At 40.0% G+C, this 26,410-nt stretch overlaps 1 protein-coding gene and 1 pseudogene across 2 annotated transcripts in view; one reads left to right on the forward strand and one right to left on the reverse strand.

Annotated features, from left to right (window-relative positions):
• ARHGEF28 (Rho guanine nucleotide exchange factor (GEF) 28) overlaps positions 1 to 26,410 on the reverse strand; it is a 331,462-nt gene that overhangs the window by 133,156 nt on the left and 171,896 nt on the right. For both annotated transcript variants that reach the window (XM_011959260.1, XM_011959259.1), the window contains exons 8-9: positions 13,783 to 13,835; positions 12,825 to 12,885 (exon numbers count right to left, since the gene is read on the reverse strand). In XM_011959260.1, the coding sequence (XP_011814650.1) occupies positions 12,825 to 12,885; positions 13,783 to 13,835 (114 nt within the window). The remainder of the gene's footprint in view (positions 1 to 12,824; positions 12,886 to 13,782; positions 13,836 to 26,410) is intronic.
• On the forward strand, positions 4,963 to 5,273 carry LOC105524135 (annotated as a pseudogene).

The following is a 26,410-nucleotide window of genomic DNA, read 5'->3' on the forward strand; positions in this document are numbered from 1 at the left end:
AAAAATCATGGGTTTGGGAGACACAGATATCTGGACTCAGATAATGGCTCCATCACTTAGTTAGTGGCCCTAAACAAGTCATTCACATTTTCTGAGCCTTAGTTGTCTCATAGCGAATGGAATCATAACACTTGTACTTTAAAGGGTTATTGTGAGGATCCAATGAGATTATAACAGTGAAGAACTTAACACAAGTAAATTTTCAACAACTTTAAATGTTGAATGTAAATAAAATTTCCCTCTCATATATTACTCTTCTATGTTATAGACACTGAAATAGTCTGTCTCAAAAAAAAAACACAGTCTTGCTCTATCACCCAGGTTGGAGTGCAGTCACATGATCTTGGCTCACTGCTACTTCCGCCATCCAGGCTCAAGCGATTCTCCTGTCTCCTCAGCTTCCCAAGTAGCTGGGATTACAAACAATGCGCCATGGCCAGGCTGGTCTTGAATTCATGACCTCAAGTGATCTGCCTGCCATGGCCCACCAAAGTTCTGGGATTACAGGCATGAGCCATGGTTCCTGGCCACTGAAACAGTCTCAATTTGACCCTCAGAAGTAATCATTTGGTTTTCAAAACAGACATGGCAATGTGCAAGGAAGTTCCAAGAATATCATACCAAGACAGAAACAGCAGGAGGAGGAGAAGAAGGAAGAAGATGAAGGGAAGGAGCTCGAAGAGGAAGATTTGCTTTGCTTCTCTACTCCATTGTTAAGCCACCAAGATACCACAGTTTTTAATACTACTAGACATTGTTCCTGGAACAAATCCAGATAAAAGGAGGCAAGGCCTCTGAGGCTAGGATAAGCCTTTCCTGGATAACTTGAACCAGTGCAGTGAAAACTTAAATATATGCTTCATCATATGCAGCCTTAACTTCTAGAACAAGGTGAAAATCAGGGATAGATAAAGCCTTCCTCAAAATCCCTTAGAAGCCACTATGTCATCTCTCAGCAAGCTCAACACAAACAGTCCTTCTATGGATCTAACAATGCCAGGCACCCGGTGAAATGGGTGGCTTTCACAGGGAGGCTATGTTATGTTGTACAGAAAATGAAGATCTTTACGAGCATGGCTCTTACCTTTGTGCCAAGACGCTGTCACTCTGAGAAGCATGGTAGGAACAGCATGTTCACATCTGCAGTGTCACATTCATTCATGGACTTTATCCTCTCAAAATGAAATGATGGGTACAGACACCCTGAGGTGTGAATTCTGATTTTCCTCCCTACTTCCCCCTGCCCCCAGTGCCTTTCATTTTTTACAGAGCCCATAAAATTGAAATCACAAAAAATAGACATGAATTGGGAGCATGGTACAACCACTGTTGTCAAAAATTGGAATCACATGATGCCACTGTCCATAATACCATCTTGCTTAAAACGAAGTGTTTTAATTTCTTATCTACCATTATTACCTTTATTTATTTGAACAAAAAAATGTATGTGCAACTGCAGAGGTTCTGATATGGTCTTTACATCCCCTATTCTCTAAGAGGAAAAAAATGAATACCACCTAGAAGCCCAGCTAGAAGAAGTTACTGATATTATGATATGTGTCTACATATAATACACATAATAAGAAAATAAGAAAATACTCAAAACACCTCAGGGTAGGAAAATAGTAATAATTATCTATTATTAATAAGGATAAATATTAATAAAATATTAATGATAGATTTCCTGATTGAAGCAACATGTTAAAGAATTATATTGTCAAGCCAGGCATGGTGGCTCATGCCTGTAATCCCAGAACTTTGGAAGGGTCAGGTGGGTGGATTGCCTGAGGTCAGGAGTTCGAGACCAGCCTGCCCAACATAGTGAAACCCCATCTCTACTAAAAACACAAAAAATTAGCTGGGCATGGTGGCAGGTGCCTGTAATCCCAGCTACTAGAGAGGCTGAAGCAGGAAAACCTTTTGAACCCAGGAGGTGGAGGTTGCAGTGATCTGAGATCACACTATTGCATTCCAGCCTGGGCAACAAGAGCGAAACTCTGTCTCAAAAGAAAAAAAAAAAAAAAAGAATTACATTGTCAACGTTTCCACCACTTGGTTAATATTGCTACAGATATAAAGTTCTACCTAGATGATTATCATAAGAAAAATAACAGACAAACAACAGGAAACTTTGGTGAAGCTCTTTTTGTTTTAAATGCTGAAGTTTCTGAGCATAACCTGAAAGGAAAGAATAAGGACGAATTTGCTCAGTTGTTCTGAATAATAAATCATGTGCAATTTTGAATTTATCTTGCTCAGGCAGCACAGATAGTGGATGTGAGTGACGGGTTCTGGAGGTGGGAGAAACAAGAGCCCCAAGTCTGGACAGAGGAGGGGTGCAGGGGTAGGGAAGTGCCTGGTGTAGCCTAAGGAGAAAGAAATCCCTCCTATTAGGAAGAACCCACGGACTTCAGGAGAGCAGCATCTGATAATGTTCCTTCCCAATTTTACCAAACCCCCAAGAAAACCTCTTACATGCCATAGACTTGTTCACAGACTTGTTTTATCAATTTTAAAATGCAAAGTTTAACTGACTATAGATTTTATATTGTTATCCATGTGTAAATAAGTTAACTATGAGGTATCAAATAAGCAAAGAGTTTAATAATTAATAAGCTATAAATTCCATAGATCTGAAGCTAAAATTCACATAAAATATGATAAATAAAACTCACTTAAAAAGAAAAAAATGGGCAGGCTCATCTTATATATGCTTCTGGGGTGTGGTTCCTTCTAGGCACTCTTAACTGACAGATCAAGAAAATATATAAGTGTATCCTAACCTGTGTATACACACATATCTACAAATATTTCTGTATGCAACCACGTGTATCTGTATTAACTGAACATGAGTGCCTGCTGATATCTACAACTCTAGTCTGTTACCACATGGATTACTCTAGCCTCTTCCCCCTGCTTATCTGTAAGCACCCACTCCAACAGGGAGAAACGTGGCAGCTGCTAGCCACAATCCATTTACTTATTTGTGCAATACATGTAGAGTGATATCAAAATTCTTAATCTTTTTACCTGCGAGAAAAACTGTGTCAACTAGAGGACAGTGCTTATTGTACAGTTTATGTTGCCTTTATTTTTATAGACCCCACTCATTTGCAAAGTTAATAGCTCTGCACCTGCCTCCACCACACCCAAAATTCCCTTTGGTAAGGTTATTTCTTACATTTTTAATACAGCTAGATTGTTTTGTCACATTCTGCATTCCATCCTAGGATACCCCAACCTCAAGGTCTTCTTAAATTTGCAGACATTAAGGTTTACTCGGTACACTCTAATGTTCTGTGGGTTTTGATAAATACATAGTGTCATGTATCTACAATTCAAGAATCAAAGAACACTTTCACCACCCTATAAAAAAGATACATATAATGCTGATGATATGTGAAAAGGATACAAGAGCCAACGAAAAGTGTTCCCAGCTACCAAAAATGGAACGCTTTGACAACAAATAAAGTAGTATTTGATTATTACCCAAAGTGCAAAATAAATATCCGTCACTCTATACAGACATAAATAAATGATTGAATAAGTAATGGGGGGAACAGACAAAATTCCCATGTAGAAGAATTCTAGATAATTTATGTAGATACCACACCCACAAGTATACAGATTAACTCCTCACTTTTTCCTTATGTGTGGACTACACATAGTATGGAAAGGGAGGTGAGGAAGAGTAACTTTACAGTGGAGAAACCAGACCAACACTACCTCAGCCAGGTGATCAAGGTCAACATCAACAGTGACAATGAACATTGATAGTATGTACCTTTTATATGGTGTGAGGAAAACAGCGCTTTACCTTTGGGTCTTCTCCCCAAAACCCGTAGTTCTCAGTGTAATGATGAAAAAAATCAGAAAAACCCCAATTAAGGGACATCCTACAAAATTCCTGACTAGAATTTATTAACGGCATCTTGATTGTAATGGGATCCTGGAATAGAAAATGGAAATCAGATGAAAAGTAAGGAATCGAAATAAAGTATGTAAGCCTATAACTCTTCTTAAAAAATAAACTTTATTTAAAAAATTTTAAAGAACGGGAGCAACAAGTATAGAATCTATATTCACTAAATGTTTGTGGAACTGATGCTAAAAGAATGTTTGCATCCATATTCAGATATGTAGAATTCAAGTCCTGCATTAAGCTCCATTGATTTTGCTTAAGTTCTTACTATGTGAAGTTGCCACGTAACTCTGAGGAAACTAATTAAAGTATGCTGAAAGCAATTCTGATTCACAGGGAAAAAAACAGTGTCTCCATGGGGTTAATGAGATCTCAAGAGTGAACTCCCTGAGAGGTTTCCATTTGGCACCTGTGTGGCAGATGAATCTATCTCAGCTAGATGGGCTGAAATTTCATTGGCAGACAAATCTCAATAACCTGGATGAACCTACCTAGCTCAGTTCAAGTTTCCTCAAGCTCTGGACACCATCAACTTGACTTTTTTTTTTTTTTTTTTTAACAAGGTCTCACTCTGTCATCCAGGCTGGAGTGCAGAGGTGCAATCACTGCTCACTGCAGCCTTGAACTCCTGGGCTCAAGCCATCCTCCCACCTCAGCCTCCTGAATAACTAGGACCACAGGCATGTACCATGCCTGGCTAATTTTTTAAAATTTTTGTAGAGACAAGGTCTCGCTATGTTGCCCAGGTTGGTCTTGAACTTGTGAGCTCAGGTGATCCTCCCACCTTGGCCTCCCAAAGTGCTGGGATTACAGGCATGAGGCACTGCACCCAGCCCAACTTAACTCTTTATTCTGATTTTCTGTTATTTCAAATATTATGAAGAATCAACAGACTGCTTCCTAGTGGGTCTCCTATTTGACCTCTGATTGTACCACTTCTCCCTATACTTGAGCAACACATCTTCAGTGAAGCCTCATAATGTAAAGAATAGATTCTGACAGCAGTGGCAGAGGTGGTGGCTCAGGCACATAGAGTCACCATGATTCTTCAGAGGATTTTCAGGTTCTCCTCTGTCATTTGGTCAGTAGTCTCACTCCATTTGCAGAGACACGTTGGTGTTACACAGTGGCATTTAACAAGGAACTTGATCCCATCCAGAAACTCTTCATAGACAAGATTAGGGAATACAATGCTAAGCAACAGGCATCTGGAGGACCTGCTGCTACTGGCCCAGAGCACCAGCAAGAGCTGGAGAGTGAGCTTCTAACGCTTAAAGCAGACAGGAATATGTTATCTAGTTTCAAATTTGAAGATCCTAAATTTGAAACCATCGAAAAACCCCAGTCCTGAAGAAAGAAAGTAAAAATTAATCTGGTAATTTGTCATCAATTTGTTGCACAACTAATCAGAAGTATCAGAGTAAGTACCCATTTCATAACTGTCAAATGTTCTTTTAATTCTGATTCCAAATCAATTATTTGGTGATGTTGCAGGGGAAAAGGAATAAATTCTGTTGGCTTTCTTACCCATGCTTCAAGTAAGGGGCCATGTTTCATAAAAATGTCATTTAAATTAGCCACTCTAAAAGATAAAGCAAATTGTACCAATAAATTGTTAGAACTTATGCTGCCTGGCATGAAAGCTAACCAGAATCTTAATTGCCCTAAAGTCCCTTCCAGGGAATTAGCCACTGGATACTCAGTATAAAACAAGCCTACACACACACACACAGACACACACACACACACACACACACACACTCTTACACTGCAATCAAGCTTGCTGGCCAATGATCCCTTTGTAAATATAATTTTTTTTTTTTGTAAATGCCTGTATACATGGGTATTCTGAAGTGTTTCAACACAAGAAAAGGGGAAGAAAGCCCTTAGTGGTATTATTTTAACTGTTTATAAAACAAACTTTATAGATACCATTTCCAGAATATATTTCATATTTTTCATTTGTTTCATGTTTTGTAGATTTGTTGTTGTTTTCTTAAGAGTTGTTTGAAGCTTATAATCTAATCATTTGATTGAAATATCAAACTAAAGTCTTTAGGAATAGAATACATGAAATTTGCTTAGTCACTAAGCTGGTTTATTTGGGGTCAAGGATCTTATTTTGGAGAAGGAAAATTTAGAGTTCAGAGAAAGTACTGCCATTTTTCCCTCCCTTATTACACTTCAAAAAGTTGGCTTGTAAAATGAAAGAAAAAGATAATTTAGAATGTACTAAAGGTAGGTTAGTAATAATGCCAAGCATCAGGTATCCTCATAATGCCCTTAAGACATTAGTGTAAATATCAACCCACTCCCTTCATCCCATTCTGTACACTTCAAAGTCCAACAAATGACCCTGTGACAGCAAATTACAGTTACATGATTTTTCTTAATGTTCAAAAATAATTAACTTTTAAAGGTTTAATCATCTCATAAGTTGAAGTGATTAGGAAATTTTTTCACCACTTTTTTTCCCCCAAAGTTTTCCCATTTCCCACACATCTGTGATCTCACTGGTGATAATCATTGAAAATCTGTGAACTAATACACATGGACTTTCATTAATACCTTCTGTAATCAGTTGAGATAAAAGTAGAACTCCATTTCTCTAATTCCCAAAAATACTGAAAACCCACTATGTGAGGGGTGATTTCAGCACTGCTGAGCTCCCTCAGGGATCTCTGACCGTGATTCTCAACCTTGGTTTTGAAACCTCAACAACCATAATAAGAAAATTTCCTTGAAGTGAATAAAAAGAATAAAATTTGAGTTGGAATTTATACAAATAACTATGCCTTCCCAGTGGTCTTCTTGGGATATTTCACTGTCTCCAGCCCCTTTACTTCAAAATGATTCACTGGGAAGCTTTAGTTTGTGGTAAAGGGATAACTCCCCAATTCCCCAAAAAAAGAGAAAAGAAAAAAAGAAAGGACTCCACAGAAATTCTGTAGCCTGGTACATAAAGAGAAATCTGCCAAAAATTAGGATTGAAAATATATTTTTCAGAAGAGTTCTGCTAAGGTCCTCCTGCTCCCATGTTTCATGAAACATTCTTAAGGTTTCAGTCTAGATACACGTGTGTTATTAAATAACAGCCAAGAGGGTCAGCTTCCACTCACAGGGGTCACAGATCCTAAGACGCCATGCTTAAGATCCTCTTTAAAAACATCTCAAAATGTTATTTTCCACAGGCAACTTACAGGTGCTATGTTATAACAGCACTTTCAGTTAATATAAGAACTTTTGGTTAATATAAGAAGAGAAACTAACCTAATTAGTTCTATTACCTGGTTGTTTGCCAAACTAGCACTAGTGACTACACCATCTCCCACCAGCTCACCACTAGCACATATATGACTGGACTCTCCCAGATATGCCCACAAATGGAGAACCTGAAAACGTGTATTATACACCACCTAACATTCTGTTTAGAAGGACTGTTTCTTTGGTTCTTCCGATCGTTTCCTACCAGTTTCCTTTTCCTGATGTTTTTCCTTTCAGGGGACTTTCAGGGTGGGGAGGCTTTGTTTCTCTCTCAGTCTTGTCTACAGTCATGAAAGGTCTGTGTTTTTTTGGTGAAGAAACCTGAACCTCATATCCTATTGTTTGTTTCTGTCTGTTTCTGCTTCCTTCTCTTCCCAACCGGCCTCTAGATGGTTTTTTCTTTCTTTTTTGTTTTTTTTTTTTGGTATGAAGTCAGGTTTCCTTCCATATCCAGCTTTGGTTCATCTCTCCCCATTGCCCACCCTCCCAGTCCCAATACCCACCAAAAGGTTTTCTTTTCCTCATCTTACATATTAGTAACAAGCAATAATAGCAATGAAGTAGCCCAAAGTATTAAAGAATAGCTGTGATTTGAGCCTGTGCATGTACATTGATCAGGTCACTCTATAATATCAACAATATGTATTATAAAAAGGGGGTTTGGATGGAAATAAGTACTTGTGCAGAGGATCTACAACATTTTCCCTTTCTTCTTATTAACGTAATCCACATGCTTTATAAAAACATAAACAAACAAAAACAAATGTACGGCATCATTTTGTTACTTTCTAAAATGGAGCTTACTTATGGAATATGTCAAATGAGTAACACAGGACATAAATTGTCTTGTTTTCATGATCACAGCTACGTAAAAAAGAAATGCATGTGTAAGAAAAAATGCTTGTAGGAAATATACCCAAATTTAATAGTAACTGCCTTTGGGTGAGGAAATTATAGGGATTTCTTTTTCTACTCTTTCTAAAATTCCCAATTTTTCTATTGTGAACATTTATTATTTCTATAATTATAGAAGACTAAGATAATTTTTTCCAAGAGGCTTACTTTGCAAGATACTGTGCTCTTCTCTGGCACTTGCACCAAGCCCACTCTCTACCAGCCAGACCTGGAACAGTAGATGAGGCAGTGCTTCATGCCTAGAGCTTCAAAGTACTGAGACTCTCCAAGCAGAAAGGAGGATGCCAACCAATGCTATCCTCATGTCTCCTATCACCTATAGGGAGTGTCTCTATCACCCTATCACCTTCCCTCATAGGGAAAGTCAAAACATGCTCACATAGTTCTTGTTTTGACATGTCAGTTTCACCAACCCTTCATTTTTTCCATCCAAATAGTCATAAGACATTCAGCTTTGGCCAAATAGATTTCATGTCCTCTTTAATCTAATGAAGACCATGAGTGATAAATAATTGCAGGAAAATCAGCTTCAGGAAAACCACATCTGGTCTGTCACCCACAACCTCACTCACACTTTGACATATTATTTGATGAAAGAACAGCAGCATCATGTTCCAGGAGCTTTTGTAATTCCCCTGAGACACTGGCACTATGGTTTCACAGTCCTCAAGGAGGAACTTAACTTTTAACTGAATATCTTAATTTCTAACCAAAGCCATGCAGCTTTATGTTTTCACATTCAACCTCTTAAAAGTGGAGTTTGCAAGACAGTGTCTAATCAAGCCATTTGCAGCTTTGCTGATTCAGTGATGGTTTATGCATCTTTGTTTGCAATTGGGATTCCAGTTTTACAGCTGAGACTCCCCATCTACTCCATTTCCCACAGGCTGTCCGCTTGTTCCTGCAAGATGTTCACTCCCCTTCTCCTTTTGGCACAACACTTGCTGCTGCCCAAAGGGTCCATTTGGCTCAAGTAAATGGCATTCAATATGATTAAGAAATAGGATCAAAACTTTAAGCAGTTCTTATTTCTTTTTGAGATGGAATCTCACTCTGTCGCCCAGGCTGGAGTACAATGAATGGTATGATCTCGGCTCACTGCAACCTCCGCCTCCCGGGTTCAAGTCATTCTCCTGCCTCAGCCTCCCAAGTAGCTGGAATGCAGGCATGCACCACCACACCTGGCTAATTTTGGTATTTTTAGTAGACACAGGGTTTCACCATGTTGGCCAGCCTGGTCTCCAACTCCTGACCTCAAGTGATCCTCCCACCTTGGCCTCCCAAACTGCTGGGATTCCAGGCGTGAGCCACCACGCCCAGACAGTTCCTATTTCTTAATCACATTTAGTGCCATTTACTTGAGCCAAGTGGACCCTCTTTTTCTTATTTTTGGTATTGACCCATTTCATTTCATCTACCTTCTTTTCTTCTGTTTCCTTCAAATGCTTTGCCATCTTTCCCCATCCGACCTGCCTAGAATATGAAGGAGTCCCACTCCGCACTGTGATAGCAACAGAAGCAGATCTTAGCCCTTCAACTGATGATTCTCCCCTTCGACAAAATGCATCTGCAGAGAATGGGGCCATAATTCCCGCATTTGACATAAACGTCAGCTCCTTGCAGAGGTAGTTCTGGGGCACTGGCTTGGATGAGCTTGCCAGTTGTTACACACCCAAGACATTTCTCCAACCACCATTTTCAGTGTGTAAACTAATGATAAGTGTGATTCTTGATGCCCTGAAAGGTCAATAAAACATTACAAAGGATGGGTACAAAAAAAATAGAAAGAATGAATAAGACCTACTATTTGATAGCACAATAGGGTAACTATACTCAAAAATAACTTAATCTGTACATTTTAAAGAGTGTAATTGGATTGTCTGTAAACTCAAAAGATACATACTTGAGGGGATGGATACTCTATTCCCCATGATGTGCTTATTTCGTATTGCACGCCTGTACCAAAACATCTCACATACCCTACAAATATATACACCTCCTATGTACCACAAAAACTTAAAAAATTAGAAAACAATAAATGCATAAAACACTTCTAGAAGGAAAAAGAAAACACCACCACAAAGGGAACTTACTCTGTTCTGCCCTGTCCAATACAACAAAATTAGAAAATTAAAAATCCGATTCCTCAGTCACAAGTCACATGCTCAACAGACATAGGTGGTCACAGGCTACTACACTGGATAGAACAGCGAGAGAATGCGTCCATCAGCACAGACAGCGTCACTGGAGCAGCATTTATGTCACTGATGAAGCCACACCCACACCACACAATTCTGAATAATACAAGTCAGCAAACACTTACACATCTATTTATCAGCATTTATCATGTGTTTATCCCACGCCGTTTATCAACATTTCCTGAGACTGGGCAGAATAAAGCACTTGTAAAATATCAAAAGAGGCCAGGCAGGGTGGCTCATGACTGTAATCCCAGCACTTTGGGAGGCCAAGGCAGGCAGATCACTTGAGGTGAGGAGTTTGAAGGTGAAACCCCAACTCTACTAACAATACAAAAATTACCTGTACATGGTGATGGGTGCCTGTAATCCCAACTACTCGGGAGGCTGAGGCAGGGGAACTGCTTGAACCCAGGAGGCAGAAGTTGCAGTGAGCCAAGATGGCGCCACTGCATGCCAGCCTGGCTAACAGAGCAAAACTCCATCTCAAAAAATAAAAAATAACACATAAGAAATAACAAAAAAAGAGTGTTGAAGTAGCCTTCAGAGAGAGCCATTTCCTATTCCAGACTGTGTCTGACCATCTGACTATTGCTCACAGCTTGCTGTCCCCTTCTCTGTCTCAGGTTCTTTGAAAATCTGTTAGAATTTCCTTTGCAAAAACTCAGGGGACTTTATTAATTCAAAAAGTTTAAATGAACCAAAAAGAAAATGCTAGCACAACAAACACTCATCATGGTCCTTTTCATAAATCACTGGATTAAAGTTGTGCTCATTTGTCTTTCTCAAATCCTTCACAGACTTCATGATGTTACTGACAAAACACTCAGACAAGGCCAAACTACTACAATTTCCATAGCACGTGTCTTCTTGCTCACAAATATACAAGTTTGAAACTAGAGTGAGTTTTTAAAACCTGAAATTAAGATCATCTCAATGTTTCATACTTTTAGTAGCCTACCTCCCTCCCCCAGCAATTCGTCTTAGTAAACATTCTTCAAAGCTAACACTCCCAGGAGCATGATGCAATCTGTAGCTGAGACATCCTGTGTGTGTGAGTAACAGCTATGGCCCTGACATCAGTGACCCACGACAGCCACCTATACAGAGATGTTTGCTTTCTTTTTGCCTTCCTCTTCCCCTCTTCTGTAAGTAAATCATTACTCTTACCTTAAATAGCAAAAATATTGAGGACGTGTATATTGCTTAGTGTGGGTCTAAATTTCTGTTCCAATTTCAGTAGAGCCGTGTGCAGCAAGATCCTGGAAACCACCTCTGGCATGTGGCCAAGCTACTAGCAACACCGTCAACCAACACTGTGGGTGCTTCCTCCTTGCTCTGCTCTACACAGCATGATTTGTGAATGCTTGTAACTGCTCTGCCATGTGTCGGCGCAGCATACCAACCACACTCCCGGGGCCTCCAGGGAGCCAGCCCCATGCACGTGTAGGCTCACGGTGACCCTGTGGGTCATCCACTTTCTTCATTAATCTCACTCTGAGCATTGATTTAGTTTTTCCTGATTTCACATCAGCTTGAGCCCTCAGTCACCACTATCAGCAACACCTCACCTCTTGCAACTTCTAAGACTGTCCTGCCCGTGTGTGCCTTTCCTGGTGTGTGAGCTGCCTCAGCTTTACAGAACCAGAGGAAACAAACTGGGATGGTTTGTGCTCATCTGCCTCTCACTTGTCAGCCCCAGAGGTCTTCACAGACCATCCAGGTGCCCGAACTCAGCCTCTGCTGATTGCTCAGCCTATGTCTTCAAACACCCCATCAGCTTCATTATGCTCTATTCACCTCTAAGTAACTCAAGAGATAGGGCTGGGGCCCACATTAGCCTTGAAGAAATAGAGACTGCCTGGTAGAAGATTTAGGAAGGAGTCCTCAGGGAGTTGTGAAATAGAATATTGTAAGCAGATGAGAATTCCCAGGTCCAAGGGAGGAAATACCTTGCCAAGGGTGGAGGGACACCTGGTTCCTCTGAAAGGACACTCACATCAGACTCAAATCCCAGAACAAGCATCTGGTCTTTTCTTGAGCTCAGCAGGGTAGATCACACAGGCTCAGCTCCAAGGAGACCCCACTGGGCATCAAAATGGGATATTGGTAAACCTGGAGATTCTAGGGCCAGGTGGAATGAAGTTATGAGTCTCGGTTCCACTGTCTACTCTCCACCAGTGGTTCAACTGCTTCACCTGAACCTGAGGCTGGTAGTGCCTACTTCCTAGGAATAACAAGGGAACATATGGCAAGTCCAAAGCCAGCTTCTGGCTCAGAGTAAAACTGTTCATGAAAAGCTTTGATTGCCTTGTTTTTTAGATTGTAAACAGAGTCTCAACCTCTAGAGTCATGGTATTACAAATGATCCTACAAATAAAATTTATCTGTATGGGTTTCAGGAAATAGATAAGGTTCCCAGGAAGGAATATTTTATGTTAAAATGTACTTGCTTCTTGTCCACTCTAAACCTGGATCTGGGATATCACTATGAGTATAGGTAAAAGCGTTATTTCAGAACATACCCAAATCTAGGCTGTGCTGGTCTTCATGTTCATTCTGTTGAACCACCAGGCTTCTGACACACTGAAAAAGATAAAGTCAGGTGGGTTTTTAAAAAATTACATATATGCTACACTAATATTTATTTTTGTGAACTAGAAAAACAACCTTGGGAAGCATCAATGAAAACATGTTACATATATCATCACATGTAAACAGAAAACTAGTCTTACACTTATTATTTAACAGCTAAAAATGAGTAATGAATCTATCCCAAGCTGAAACACATCTGAAAGCTGTACACAGGTTGTTTTATTCTCAGAGGACATCTCCCAGATTTACTCTTGTAATCACATTGTTGTCAAATATCTACAAACATCAAACTTCAAGTAGAAATTTGTTTTGCAGAATGTCTTCAACCATCTTGCATATACAACTACAACTCAGAAAGACAGCTAGGTTTGGTTATAAAGAATGGGGATTAAGACTTGGATAAAGAAAATGGGGCTGGGTACAGTGGCTCATGCCTGTAATCCCAGCACTTTGGGAGACCGAGGCAGGCAGATCACCTGAGGTCATGAGTTCGAGACTAGCTTTGCCAACATGGTGAAACCCCATCTCTACTAAAAACACAAAAATTAGCCAGGCATGGTGGTGGGTGCCTATAATCCCAGTTACTCAGGAGACTGAGGCAGGAGAATTGCTTGAACACAGGAGGCAGAAGTTTCAGTGAGCTGAGATCGTGCCACTGTACTCCAGTCTGGGTGACAGAGTAAGGCTCCATCTCAAAAAAAAAAAAAGAAAGAAAGAGAAAAAAGAAAAAAAGAAAATGAAATTTCATATTATTCTGAAAGCGACTTGGGGCACATCCTTTTTTTAGTGTTTTTTAAACATTTTTATTACCACTAAATCTTCATTTCTACTTTATGGAAAGACATGCAAAGAAGAAAGAAGCAAATAGAGCAGGGAGTCATTCATTACCTTTACATCTTCCTTTTCGGCTGCTGAGCTGCTGGACACTGAATTCTTAATCTCTGCAAAAGAAATAATTCCCATCAGGATCTGCTGAATGGAGCTTTTGTTAAGAACAACAACAACTACTACTAGCTGACAAGTGTAAATGAGTTGCCCAGGAGCCTTCTGCATAGAGGTAGGTTTTTAGATTAGGCCTCTTAAAAATCAGCTGTCCACAGAGCAGAGTGTCTAATAACCTGACTGTCCATACTCTGGTATTATCTGTGTGGACCAAGATGTAAACAAGCCCGGGAGCTCTCACAGGAAATCCTGAGGGGGAAAAAATCATTAAATAAATAAATGCCCTTGATTCCAAAGGAAGGCCGCTCACTACCGAAGGTTCTTCAAAACAGCAGATTGCAAGGACGTGACTTGTACCCACCTGAGGAAATCCCACTCGTCTATTTCCTCAAATACCACAAATTTCAATATATTTCAAAAGAGCATAATTCATTATACAGGAGGTCTGGCTTTTCCTTCCACATCACTGAAAGTCAAGAACACCAGCATAGCCCTCAGCTCCAACCTCAGCCCCAGGCACACTGGGTGTCCTCTTTCTGAATAAAGGGTTTCCTGGAAACAGTAGTGGTCAGGATGTACTGGGATGGAAAAAAAAAAAAAAAAAGGTTCACCCAAGGCAGCATTTCGCTCTGTGGTTTGATTTATTGGTTCTGTTTGCAAATACTCAATTGCCCATAAACAAGAGCCACTATTGTCAAAATAACTACCAATAACAGGTTTGTTTGGGCCTGGGGAAAATTAAAGCACTTGACATCCCTAGCAAGGACAGATGACTGAAAGTCTAAGTCTCTACTCCAGATCTGCATTAACATATAACATTGTGGGGTCTCACTCCTTTTCTGGAAGTTTCACATTCCTTCCCCCACAGCCCTGCTTTAAGCAGGAAACCCCTGAAGCTTTCCAGCAGGTTCATTACCTAGACCTTGTCACTCATATTAATTTACCCAATGCCTCAAACCTGCAGGTTGATTTAAAGCTCTTCTCACTTCTGGGCAACAATGCTAGGAGTTATCATCCATGTTTATGCTTAGAAAATGTATAAGGTATTCATTTATATGGTTCTACATGACAAATCATAATAAAGATGACAAATTACAAGGCTGGAGCTATAAGTAGTAAGACCAGGATGGAGCAGAGAAACCAACAATCCTTGTCTTGTGTTTCTAAAAATCTGGACAACAATAACTTTGAATTTGCTTTGCAGAAAGCAAGTAATATCATATTTGCATGCCACAATAGTATATTGCTCTTGAATTTATAATGCATATTAGCTTCTATGATTAAACCAACAAGGCAATAACCAGCAAACAAGGTAATAACCCTAATTTTGTGTGGTCATGTCAACTGATCTCAGCAGGGAATGAGGACAAGATCATAGCGGACACCCAGCCCAGGCAGCATGTGTACACAGCATCTCTGCCTGCCTTTAAATGCACATCCCACAGAAGGCCTCCAGGTGGCAGCAGAGTAACATCGGCATGAATGGCATTGTCAGAGGTAGGAATGTCAAAATGGGCTAGCTTCACCCTTCACAGACCTGCTTTCAAGTGCCAAAGTCCAAAACACATGGTTAAAATTAACATTTTTGTCCCACTACATAGATGCAGAAAATTGATGTGAAACACCTGCCATGGTATTTGGCACATTATAAGTGTACAGTAGAGATTTGGTTTGGTTTTGAAACTCATATACTCAAACCCTAAAAATTGGGATAAGTAGGAAAGGAACTACAAAGGCGTTAAAAAAAAAAAAAAGAAGAAGAAGAAGGGAAGAACAACCAGGACCAGAGTTTCAATAGATACATCTGCACAGACATCAAGGGTCACACCCTTTTATTTTGCCTGTTTTAGGACATTCATTCCTTTAAAGTTATCTCAGCCATAAACTCTTACATGATCATTATGCTGCATTTCTAAAGAATTCTGGGCCGGGCGCGGTGGCTCAAGCCTGTAATCCCAGCACTTTGGGAAGCCGAGACGGGCGGATCACGAGGTCAGGAGATCGAGACCATCCTGGCTAACACAGTGAAACCCCGTCTCTACTAAAAAATACAAAAAACTAGCCAGGCGAGGCGGCGGGTGCCTGTAGTCCCAGCTACTCGGGAGGCTGAGGCAGGAGAATGGCGTAAACCCGGGAGGCGGAGCTTGCAGTGAGCTGAGATCCGGCCACTGCACTCCAGCCCGGGCGACAGAGCGAGACTCCGTCTCAAAAAAAAAAAAAAAAAAAAAAAAATTCTGTACATACAGCATTTATTCAGAAGAACAGTATACATTTTATCCAGATTGCTAATCGAAAAGGCAATCTTGTCTGTTAATGAAGTTTGCAGTAACAGAGGATGTGTTCACACCTGGTAGAAGCATTTAGGTTCCAGCTTCCTTTCCCTTCTCAAAAGGCCAGTGAACTAGTCTTTATAGATTGTCATGCCTACGTTTTTCCATGTAGTCCAGTGCAATTTTTTTCACTTCAAAACAAATACCACAAACTATATTAAAATACACAAGTCTTCACTAAAAATTGTACCTCATCATTTAAAAAATAACTTCCAAATATAGAGTCTTTATCCAAAAATCATTTTAAAATATTTGTGATATTGTGCTGATTCAAGATAATACTGTATCTTTAATTAACCTAGAACTAAACAGAACTATGTCTTAGAGCTTTCAAAGAATTTGGCATTCATTCTACCAGAGTTTAATTAAATTGCTCTAGGAGAGTTTCTGTTAAATTAGTAGGATCCTTTTACACTAACCCACCGTACCACCAATTAGACAGTGCAGTCAAACCATTCATTGCTATAGCAACCTGTAGCAGATAATGGTATCAGTAACTCTACCTATTCTGTTTTAAAGGCCTATTAATCTTGCCCTCAAGCCCACCCAGAAGTAAGGATTACTCCTCTAAATCAGACTTACCAAACTTGATAAACACTTTTTTTTTCTTATTGCCAAGCTATAATGGAACAAGAGATAATCTCTAAGACTTATGTTTACTAGTGACACTGCACCAGCCAACAGGGTTAAGTCACTGTAAGATTCATGCCAGTGTCTCATTAAGAAGCAGATTCGCCTAAAAAAATCTCAACTCTATGCACAAGTCTTACTGTCTTACTTTGCAAATGAGACCACAGAGCCTAGACTTAAGCAAATAAAAAACTTACACCCAAAACACAGGATGCTCGGTATTCTGATTTTAATCACCATTTGGCTGTGGCAGAAGAATCATGGTCAGAGGCAGCCAGATCACCAGTGTTGTCTTGTTGCCAATCAAGTCCACCACTGGCTTACATCTACAGAGCAGTGTCAAAAGCACAGGTGGAAAACCAGGATCATGCTCTCCGTTTGCTCTGCCTGCCCCCACAATTGTCAGAAAAACACCCTGATGGTAGTGTTCATAGCAGCCTCTGTGCCTCTCTGGCATACACGGTGGGTAGCTCATAGTCTTTGAATGAATCTTTTTCTCTCAATAGGCTGTAAATTCTGGGATAGCAGGGACCAGATCGATTTCTGCTCAACCCTTATATCCCCAGCACCAAGCTGAGTGCTTTTCACTTAACAGGTGCTGAATAAATGCTTCTCGTCTCCACCTGCAACTGTTGGCCCAAAATATACATAGCTGACAAGATGTGGTGGATCCTTAGACAAGCTGTGGATCAGGACAGAGAAGGAGAAGTTGTTTACTTTTTGGAATTAACTAACTGAAACACTTCCAATACCAGAGCTGTTTTGTCACAACTTCTGAACAGCCAGATTCATAGACAGATGAATGCTTTTCTCCTTACTTCCTCCCACCCTTCTGGCTCTGTAAGTCCAAAAGCCAACCCTTTTCCTCTCCACTTAGTAAGTATTGCTGTTTCACTACTAACTACTGCACCTGCATGTGTTGCTACAATGTTTTATCCTAGTGTGCAAATTCAATTCACAATGGCCACAGAATTAAAATGGCAAAGGCACTTGAGAGGCTACTTGCCACTCTTAATTGAGAGGCTATTGTAACACTTTGAAATTTTGTTTCAATATCCCAGTTATTCCTTTCTCTTTTTTTTCTAAAAGCAGGACTACTAGTAAGAACTTTCATTTTGCCTGTTAGGTATAAATATGGACTGGGAGCAACAATGAGGCACTCATCTACAGAAATATCAAAATGAGACTTAGTGAGTGAGAGCCCAGCATTCCCCTCAATTCAACAAGTTCCACTGGTCCCTACTGAGCAGCAGCTGGGGAGAAGAAACCAAGATGGAAGAAGAAATCCTTGGAATCAAGTAACTCCAAAATGTGCCCCTTGGCATATCATTTTTTATATTTATATTCTATATTGTTTCAGAAAGAATTGAAGACATCTTCTTTAAAATACAGGATTTTTTTCCTTTAAATTACTTGTGATTTTTTTAGAGACAAAAGTAATTATTTAAGACAGTGGAGAATTCCCTCCTCTTACACAGTTTTTTTGTCTGAAGGTTAACATATGATCCAATTCTGGCCAGAGTCTTAATAGAAACTTTCCTGACACCTCTCTATAAAAGGCTTCTATCACTAACAGAGAAAAAAAGAGAAAAGTTGAAGGGCAAAAGGATCTTTTTCCATTGCTCTTTTTGTCTGAATAGAGTTCAATGAAGAAATGATTTTGGGCCGGGCGCGGTGGCTCAAGCCTGTAATCCCAGCACTTTGGGAGGCCGAGACGGGTGGATCACGAGGTCAGGAGATCCAGACCATCCTGGTCTACAAGGTGAAACCCCGTCTCTACTAAAAAATACAAAAAACTAGCCGGGCGAGATGGCGGGCGCCTGTAGTCCCAGCTACTCGGGAGGCTGAGGCAGGAGAATGGCGTGAACCCGGGAGGCGGAGCTTGCAGTGAGCCGAGATCGCGCCACTGCACTCCAGCCTGGGCGACAGAGCGAGACTCCGTCTCAAAAAAAAAAAAAAAAAGAAATGATTTTGGAGCCATAGTAGCCCTCTTGCAACACCAGACTGCTGCAGGCCATTCTCCACAGTGGGCCTACTCTTATTGTGAAAACGTTTATACTGGATTATCTTTTGAAGGATGGTTTTGTGGCCAACAGTCTTGAAACGAAGAAATAGTGTTTCCTCTGGGGATGAAGGCAGATTTGTTTTCTGGCCAGGGTAGTAAAGATAATAGCCCCTTCCAGTGCAAGGGTTGGGCAGGCTTGCTAGCAGTCTCCTTATAAGATTTGGGATTTCTTCGTCAGGGTTCCTCAGCTGTGACACAAACTGAGTGTGTGTGCAGCATCTATCTGAGCTGCTCACAAGGCCCCTGGGGGACTTGCTGGACAAGGGGAAGCAATGTGAACATGAAGGCCATGCTGCCTATGCCATGAGCAATAAAGTCTTTTGTATCAGAAAAACAATAAAAACTTGGGGAAAAAACTTAAAAAATCAATATAACTACCATTAAATATTGGTATATACTCCCCCATATATGTTTTTATGACAGCTTTATTAAGGTATAATTCATATACCAAACAATTCACCCACTTAGACTGTACAATTCAATGGGTTTTAGTATATTGAGTTCTGCAACCATCACCATAATCAATTTTAGGACATTTTCATCACTCCAATGAGAAAACCCCACATCCATTAGCAATCACTCCACATTTCTCCCCAACCACCTCACCATCCTCCTTCCACACCCCAGCCCTAGGCAAGCACTGATCTATTTTCTGTCTCAACAGAATTGCCTATTCTGGATATTTCATATAAATGGAACTGCACAATATGTAGCCTTTTGAAACTGGATTCTTTCATGCAGCATAATGTTTTCAAGATTCATCCATGCTGTAGCATTCCTCTTTACTGCCAAGTAGTATTCCATCAGATAGATAGATAGATAGATAGATAGATAGATAGATAGATAGATAGATAGATAGATAGATAGATGGTAGCTATTTTGTTTTATTTATCTATTCCTCAGCTGATGGATATTTGAGTTGTTTCCACTTTTTGTCTATTATTAATAATGCTGCAATAAACATTCAAGTAAAAGTTTTTGTGTAGATACATGTTTTCATTTCTCTTAAGTATATACCTAGGAATGCAATTGTTGAATCATATAACTCCATGGTCGATAAATTTTTATGATACAGATTTTTACATCTCCTGAACCCCGCCCCTGCCCACCATAGATATCTCTAAAGCAAAGAATTCAATTATGGAGAAAAAGTATCCTCGGCCCCAAAATTTGGTTGCAATTATCAATTACACAGTTCTAAATCAATATACAATTGATCTTTAAACAATGCAGGTTTGAATGGCATGAGTCCACTTTTATATGGATTGCTTCCAATAGATATGTTGGTAATTTTTTTGGAAATTTTTTGACAATTTGATAAAACTCACAGACAAACCACCCTTTCCTAATCCTCCTGCTCCTCAGCCTACTCAGTGTGAAGACAAGGATGAAGACCTTTGTGGTGGTCCAGTTCCACTTAATAAACGGTAAATGTATTTTATCTTCCTTATGATTTTATTAAGAACATTTTTTCTCTAGCTTACTTTATTATACAAATATAGTATACAATACATGTAACATACAAAATATGCGTTGACCAATGGTTTATGTTACTGGCAAGGCTTCTGGTCAACAGTGGGCTATGAGAAGTTAAGCTTGGGTAGAATCAACTTTGACTCACATGAATTCTTGACTGTGCAGGGGATTGGTGCCCCTAATCCGAGTTGTTCAAGGGCTAATTGCGTTTTTAAATTGAAGTCAGGGCATAATTTTCCTAAGTTAATCAATGGCTTGAATAAAATTAAGCAAGTCATCTTTCAAAGACATAAACAAAATTCCATTTTTATCAAACTTAGATACTACTTCAACTCAAGAAATGAACCTTTAGCTATATTTTCAAGATCATTGCAATTCCATTAGAATACTTAGTTGAGTTTAATACTTGTTGTTTCTCTCTAGCCTGCTTATCTGACTAAGCTAGAATAAAGTATCTATATTAGATATGAGCCAAATGTGTTGCATCTAGGTGAGCTCCAAGGAACCTCTGAGTCATAAGCTCAAACATAAAGTGGGTTCAACCAGATGATTTCTAAAGTTCTTTCCAGGTCAAACCATGATTCTTTAATCCTTTGATAAACTAAGTGGTGAGGAGAATTTTTATTTATGTATGAGAAAATGCAGATATTTTTATAATAATGTACAAAATGAGTATCATATCATCATGATATCCTATCTGTATCCTTGTCCCTTTACTGATGAACATTGCTCTTTTCTGTGACAAGGAGAAGAAAGAGGACTGGCAAAGTCAGTCACGAAGGGAAATACAGAAAAGACTGAATTGCTCTGTAAAATGCAGCCATAAAAAAGAGAATAAGTTCACGTCCTTTGCAGGGACATGGATGAAGCTGGAAACCATCATTCTCAGCAAACTAACACAGGAACAGAAAATCAAACACCACATGTTCTCACTCGTAAGTGGGAGTTGAACAAAGTAGACACAGGGAAGGGAACATCACACACCAGGGCCTGTCAGGGGGGTGGGGGGCTAGGGGAGGGATAGCATTGGGAGAAATATCTAATGTAGATGACGGGTTGATGGGTGCAGCAAGCAACCATGGCATGTGTATACCTATGTAATAAACCTGCACATTCTGCACATGCATCCCAGAACTTAATAATAATAATAATAATAATAATAAATGAAAGCAACAATTATAAATCATTTCCTGGGGCTGTGTATGATTTTCTTGTTGAAAATGCCAAAAATACCCTACTTCTAGGAAAAAAATATTTATCAAGTCCTTGACCAGATATTCCACTTGAGAGTCAAGGTAGAGCTGTGTATGCAAGTGAATGATCAGCTCGGCAGAACGGCCTGCCTAGTACTGCTGTCTTAAGTCCCCAACACCCAAGTCCCAGTTGTCCTGGCTTAAAGGACCTATATCTTGATATTTGGACCATCTGCAACAGTTCTCCTAAAATGCCCTTGTGTTAAAGTGTCTCAAATGAAAAATCTTGGAAACAATACTTTGTGTGGATAAAAGCCCTATTGTTTTCCCAGTCATATCTCACAGGAGATGTTCAAATAAGGAGAATCCACCACACAACTCTCTCTACATTTCACAAACCAAAGCACAGAGGGAAGTGCTGCACCCCTGTCTACAGAATGCTCAAGCAAAATATCTGCTGACTTCTAGTCACCATGACATGAATGGCTAGGTCCTGGTATCTCAAAACACATATCTTTACCATTGAATCCACCATACGCATGTGTTATATAACTTGCACTCATGATTAGACATCATTCAGTAAACATTCACTATGTTCAATACTGGGCAAGGAGCTTTATCCGTACTTCCTCACTGAAGTAAGTATTAAATGACACCCCACCTCCACCCCTACCCCGTCATTTTTCACAAAAGCAAATAGCCTAATCACTTGCATTATGCTCAAAAGCCAGTTCACCGCAGAGGTGAGGTTTTTAGCAAAGTCAGCTTATTACTGACATGTCATTGAGACATGTCTATGCATGCGGGTCATAAGGACTTGAGAGAGATGAACCATTTGGAATAGAGCATTTCAAGGCAATGTTTCCAATGTTTGTGCTTTTTCTATCCCCCAAATGCTGGAGAGAACTCTAGACCAGCAGTCCAGACACTAAATAGATCAGTCCTATACTCTATAGGGGTAGTGGTAGTCTGTAGTGTGGTCAGTAAGGGAGTGGACTCTTCACCTGAGTTCTGATGGCCTGGGCCAGTATCACCTCAGGTAAGTTACATAACCTTTCTGTGCTGCCGCTTCCACATGCATAAAGTGGGGAGGGTTGATTCCTGACTCCCAGAAATGCCCCTCCCCATGACCGTAGGTATGAGTGCTCCATGAGTGTATAGACTTAACTCAGGTTGTGCCTAATGCCTAGAACAATACCCAGCATATAGCAGGTGCTAACAAATGCTTGAGTGAAATTAAATGCAAGCAAACTCCTTGAGGGCAAAGGTTTTTTCTCCTTGCCATTTTTTTTTTTTTTTTTTTTTTTTTGGTACTGCCAAGAACAGTAGCTGGTATAAAGTGATTGGCAGTCAACACATATTTACTGAATGGATGGATAAGGAAATGGGCCTAAGGACACATGTCCAGCTGTCCTGCCTGAATCTTACATTTGGACCAACGGCCTCTTCTGCCTCCCACACAGAATCACAATGGGGAAGCCCCTTTGAGCCTGGCGAGAGTGGCTGCCTCCACCCTGAAGGAAATGATTTTGCCCTCTCTCCTTGGTGATTGTAACACATGTTCCAATCCCCAACTCCCTATTTCCTTGTCAATGAAAATGTGGAAGATGATTTATTGGGAGAAGCCAACAAAGTAACAAATGAGTGACAACAAGTTAAGACAGTTAGCAAATGTAGAGAGTTTTTGAACGACAAAATAATTTTTTAAGTGGATTCATACAGTGGCAAATGGTATTGTAGTCATTCTTAGGTTGTGTTACAGTCCAGTAGACACCAGGCAGGCAATAGCCTCCCATGTGATATCAAGAATTGAAGTGGGATATCGGAGGAGGCGTGGATGATCTGGAATATTCAAGATGACTGTGAACAGTTTGAAAAATTCTTCCTTGCACCTCTCTAGTGTGCGTATTACTGGACTAACAGATGGTGGGAACCCAGGTGATAGTGAAAATGGAGGTCATAAGATCTAGAGAGGGAGGTGCCACGGAGCTGAGGAAGAACAACATTTTCAAAGTACCTTCCACAGACTATTTCTATGAGAGGTTGAGAACTGCAAAAAAAAGGACTCTTGTGTGATCAGTTAATTTAGAGAACTGCTAAGTTAAACAAGATTATATAGGTTTCTTGACTTACTAAAGCCCACAAAACATTAAATGTATTATGAATCTCAAACATGGGAGTTTCATATACAGTAGCTCCCGCCATCAGGGATTTCATGTTCTATGGCTTTGATTACCTGCAGTTGACTTCAGTCCAAAAATACTAAATAGAAAATTCCAAAAATAATTCCTACGTTTTTTAAATTGCAGACCATTCTTGACTAGTATGATGAAATCTCATGATATCTCATTCCTTCCCACCAGGAAAGTGAATTATTTCATTGTCCAGTGTCCTTACGCTGCCTACGCTACCTGCCCATTCGTCTTTTAGTAGCTCTTAGTTATCAGATCAACTGTTTCAATATGGCAGTGCTTATGTCCAAGTAACCTTATTTTACTTACCAATGACCCCAAAGCACAAGAGTAGTGATACTTGCATATTGTTATAATTGTTCTACTTTATTATAAGTTATCATTGTTAATCTTTACTATGCCTAATTTATAAATTAAACTTTATAATAAGTGTGTATGTATAGAAAAAAAGCACAGTATATATAAAGTTCAGTATTATCCAGGGTTGCAGGTATCCACTAGAGATCTTGGTACTTATCCCCCAAAGATAAGAGGGAACTACTGCACAGCATTTTCTACTTATTTGGCCAAAGAATCCTTATTTTTCAAAATATCTTCCAAGATCAGTGTTCTGTACAATGTTCTTTGGAAATCCTAGGACAGAGAGATCAAATAAGGATAAGAAGGCAAGGGGAAAATATGGAGCCAGGTTTTTTATTAATACTAATAATTAGCTTATTAATATGAGCATATTAAAATAAGATGACTTTTTGGCCATTAGATTCATTTGAAATAATGTCCCATTATTCTGAGAGTACAACTAGAATCATGAAACTATAGAAGCCTAACTTGATCATAGGCAATAATAAAACCATTTATCACACTCACAGAGACAGCAAAGTTAATGTCCAAGCTAGAATTATTATAGTCTTTTAATTAATAACAGCTACAGATATAAGCTTAGAGTTTCCCCCCTACTACGCATTGTCCCAGAGGGGACAGAAAATACAATCTACTAAGAATCTTCTAATAGATTTCAAAGTGGAAGTTTGCTTTAGGGTTTTTTTCTTTTTAAGAGGGAGCTCTTATGCTCAAAATGTTTTTTCAGTTGAGTCTCCTCCAGACTCATGAATGGACAAAAACTGATTGAATGTTTCCACTTCAGTTGAATATTGCCCTCTGCTGGAATATGCATACAATTTCTAGTAGTCTTTCAAGGGTAGACAAATACAAAAGCATTGTCTAGATTCAAGGGCTATAAAGTATACCTACTAATTATTTGGAGTCAGAGGGCTTGGATTTCTGTCCAAATTCTTGTGCTTATTGGTTGAGTAATTTCAGTCAAATTGGCAGCCACATATATTACCTTGACAGCCCCAAACACCTGTCAAATTCAACTTGTCTAAAATTGAACATATATTGTCACAATTCTGCTTCCTGGAAGGCCCATCCCACCCAGCGCCACACCCCAAGAATGGAGGCACCATCCTTCTCCCTTACCACTGACAGCCAATCAGATCCTACACTTTCAGGACCACACTCACGTGTCCCCACGTCTCCCATCTTGTCACACTGCTGTAGGGCAGATCCTCTTCTGCGTCGCTTTCAGCAGCCCCCTGGCTGGTCCCTGTCTTCCACTAGCCCCTCCCATCCATTCCCCATACTCCCACCAAAGTGAACTTTAAAACACTTCCCAGAGCTGTCAGGGTAGAATTCTAACAACTTGCCTCATGCAGAGCAGTGCCAATCTGCCTACTTCTTAAGCCTATGTTCTTGGCATCACTGCCACCACCATACAGAAGCACAGACATGCATACACACACACATACATACATACACACACACACACACACACACACCCCTATATTCCAGGATTTCAAAATGAGCTGCATTTTCCCCAGTGCGTCATTTGGCTCAGGACTTTGTATTGCATGTAGAATTCCCTTCCCTCCATTAGATCACAGCTCCAGGGCCACTTCCTCCAGGAAGCTTTCACTGACCGCTCCACTGTCACAGTCTACAGCATGCTAATACACAGAGCTACTTGCAAATATCTCCTGTAGCAATTATCATACTGTACCATGAGAGCTTGTTTTTCTGCCCCAACCTCAAACTGTAAGCCCCTTAAGAACAACTTGGAATTAAAGTACTCCTTTAGACCTCAGTGTTCTAAATTAATTTGAAGGTAGAATACAAGAGGAAAAATTTGCAAGAGGATTTTTTAAAATCAGAAGTTGATTTTAAGAAAGAAAAAGTAAGGGTAGAGGCTTAAATAAGCAACAAGGTAATATAAAAATGCAGTCAGCATTGCCACAGGCACTTGTAATCAAGTGCCCAGAAACTTAGCTCCAAGTTTATCAGAAAGCTAGAAGTAAGAAACCTGATCAGCCACAGGTACAGCAGTAAAAGCGAGCTGAGCCGGGCAGTCAGGTGAAGCTGCGTTCCCAATACAAAAAAAGAAAGAGCTTTCTCCTGCAGGTCTTCAAGGAGAAAGCACAAAGTAACCCACCACCTTATTGGGCAGCAGGGTAAACAGTGGCTTCTTCAACACAGCCAGTAGTGAGTGTCACCCACAGGGGAGAATAGTAAAAGCAATTCCCTGGGGCTCCAAGCAGGTGCAGTCTGAGGAGGAGGCTCAGCTGCTCGGGCTTAACCCAGGAACATATGCAGTCGGCATGGGCCACACAGACTCAGCAACTCACCAGAAAT

The sequence above is a fragment of the Colobus angolensis genome, unplaced genomic scaffold (genome assembly GCF_000951035.1).
Source record: "Colobus angolensis palliatus isolate OR3802 unplaced genomic scaffold, Cang.pa_1.0 Scaffold49, whole genome shotgun sequence".
In the NCBI taxonomy this organism is placed as follows: Eukaryota; Metazoa; Chordata; class Mammalia; order Primates; family Cercopithecidae; genus Colobus; species Colobus angolensis.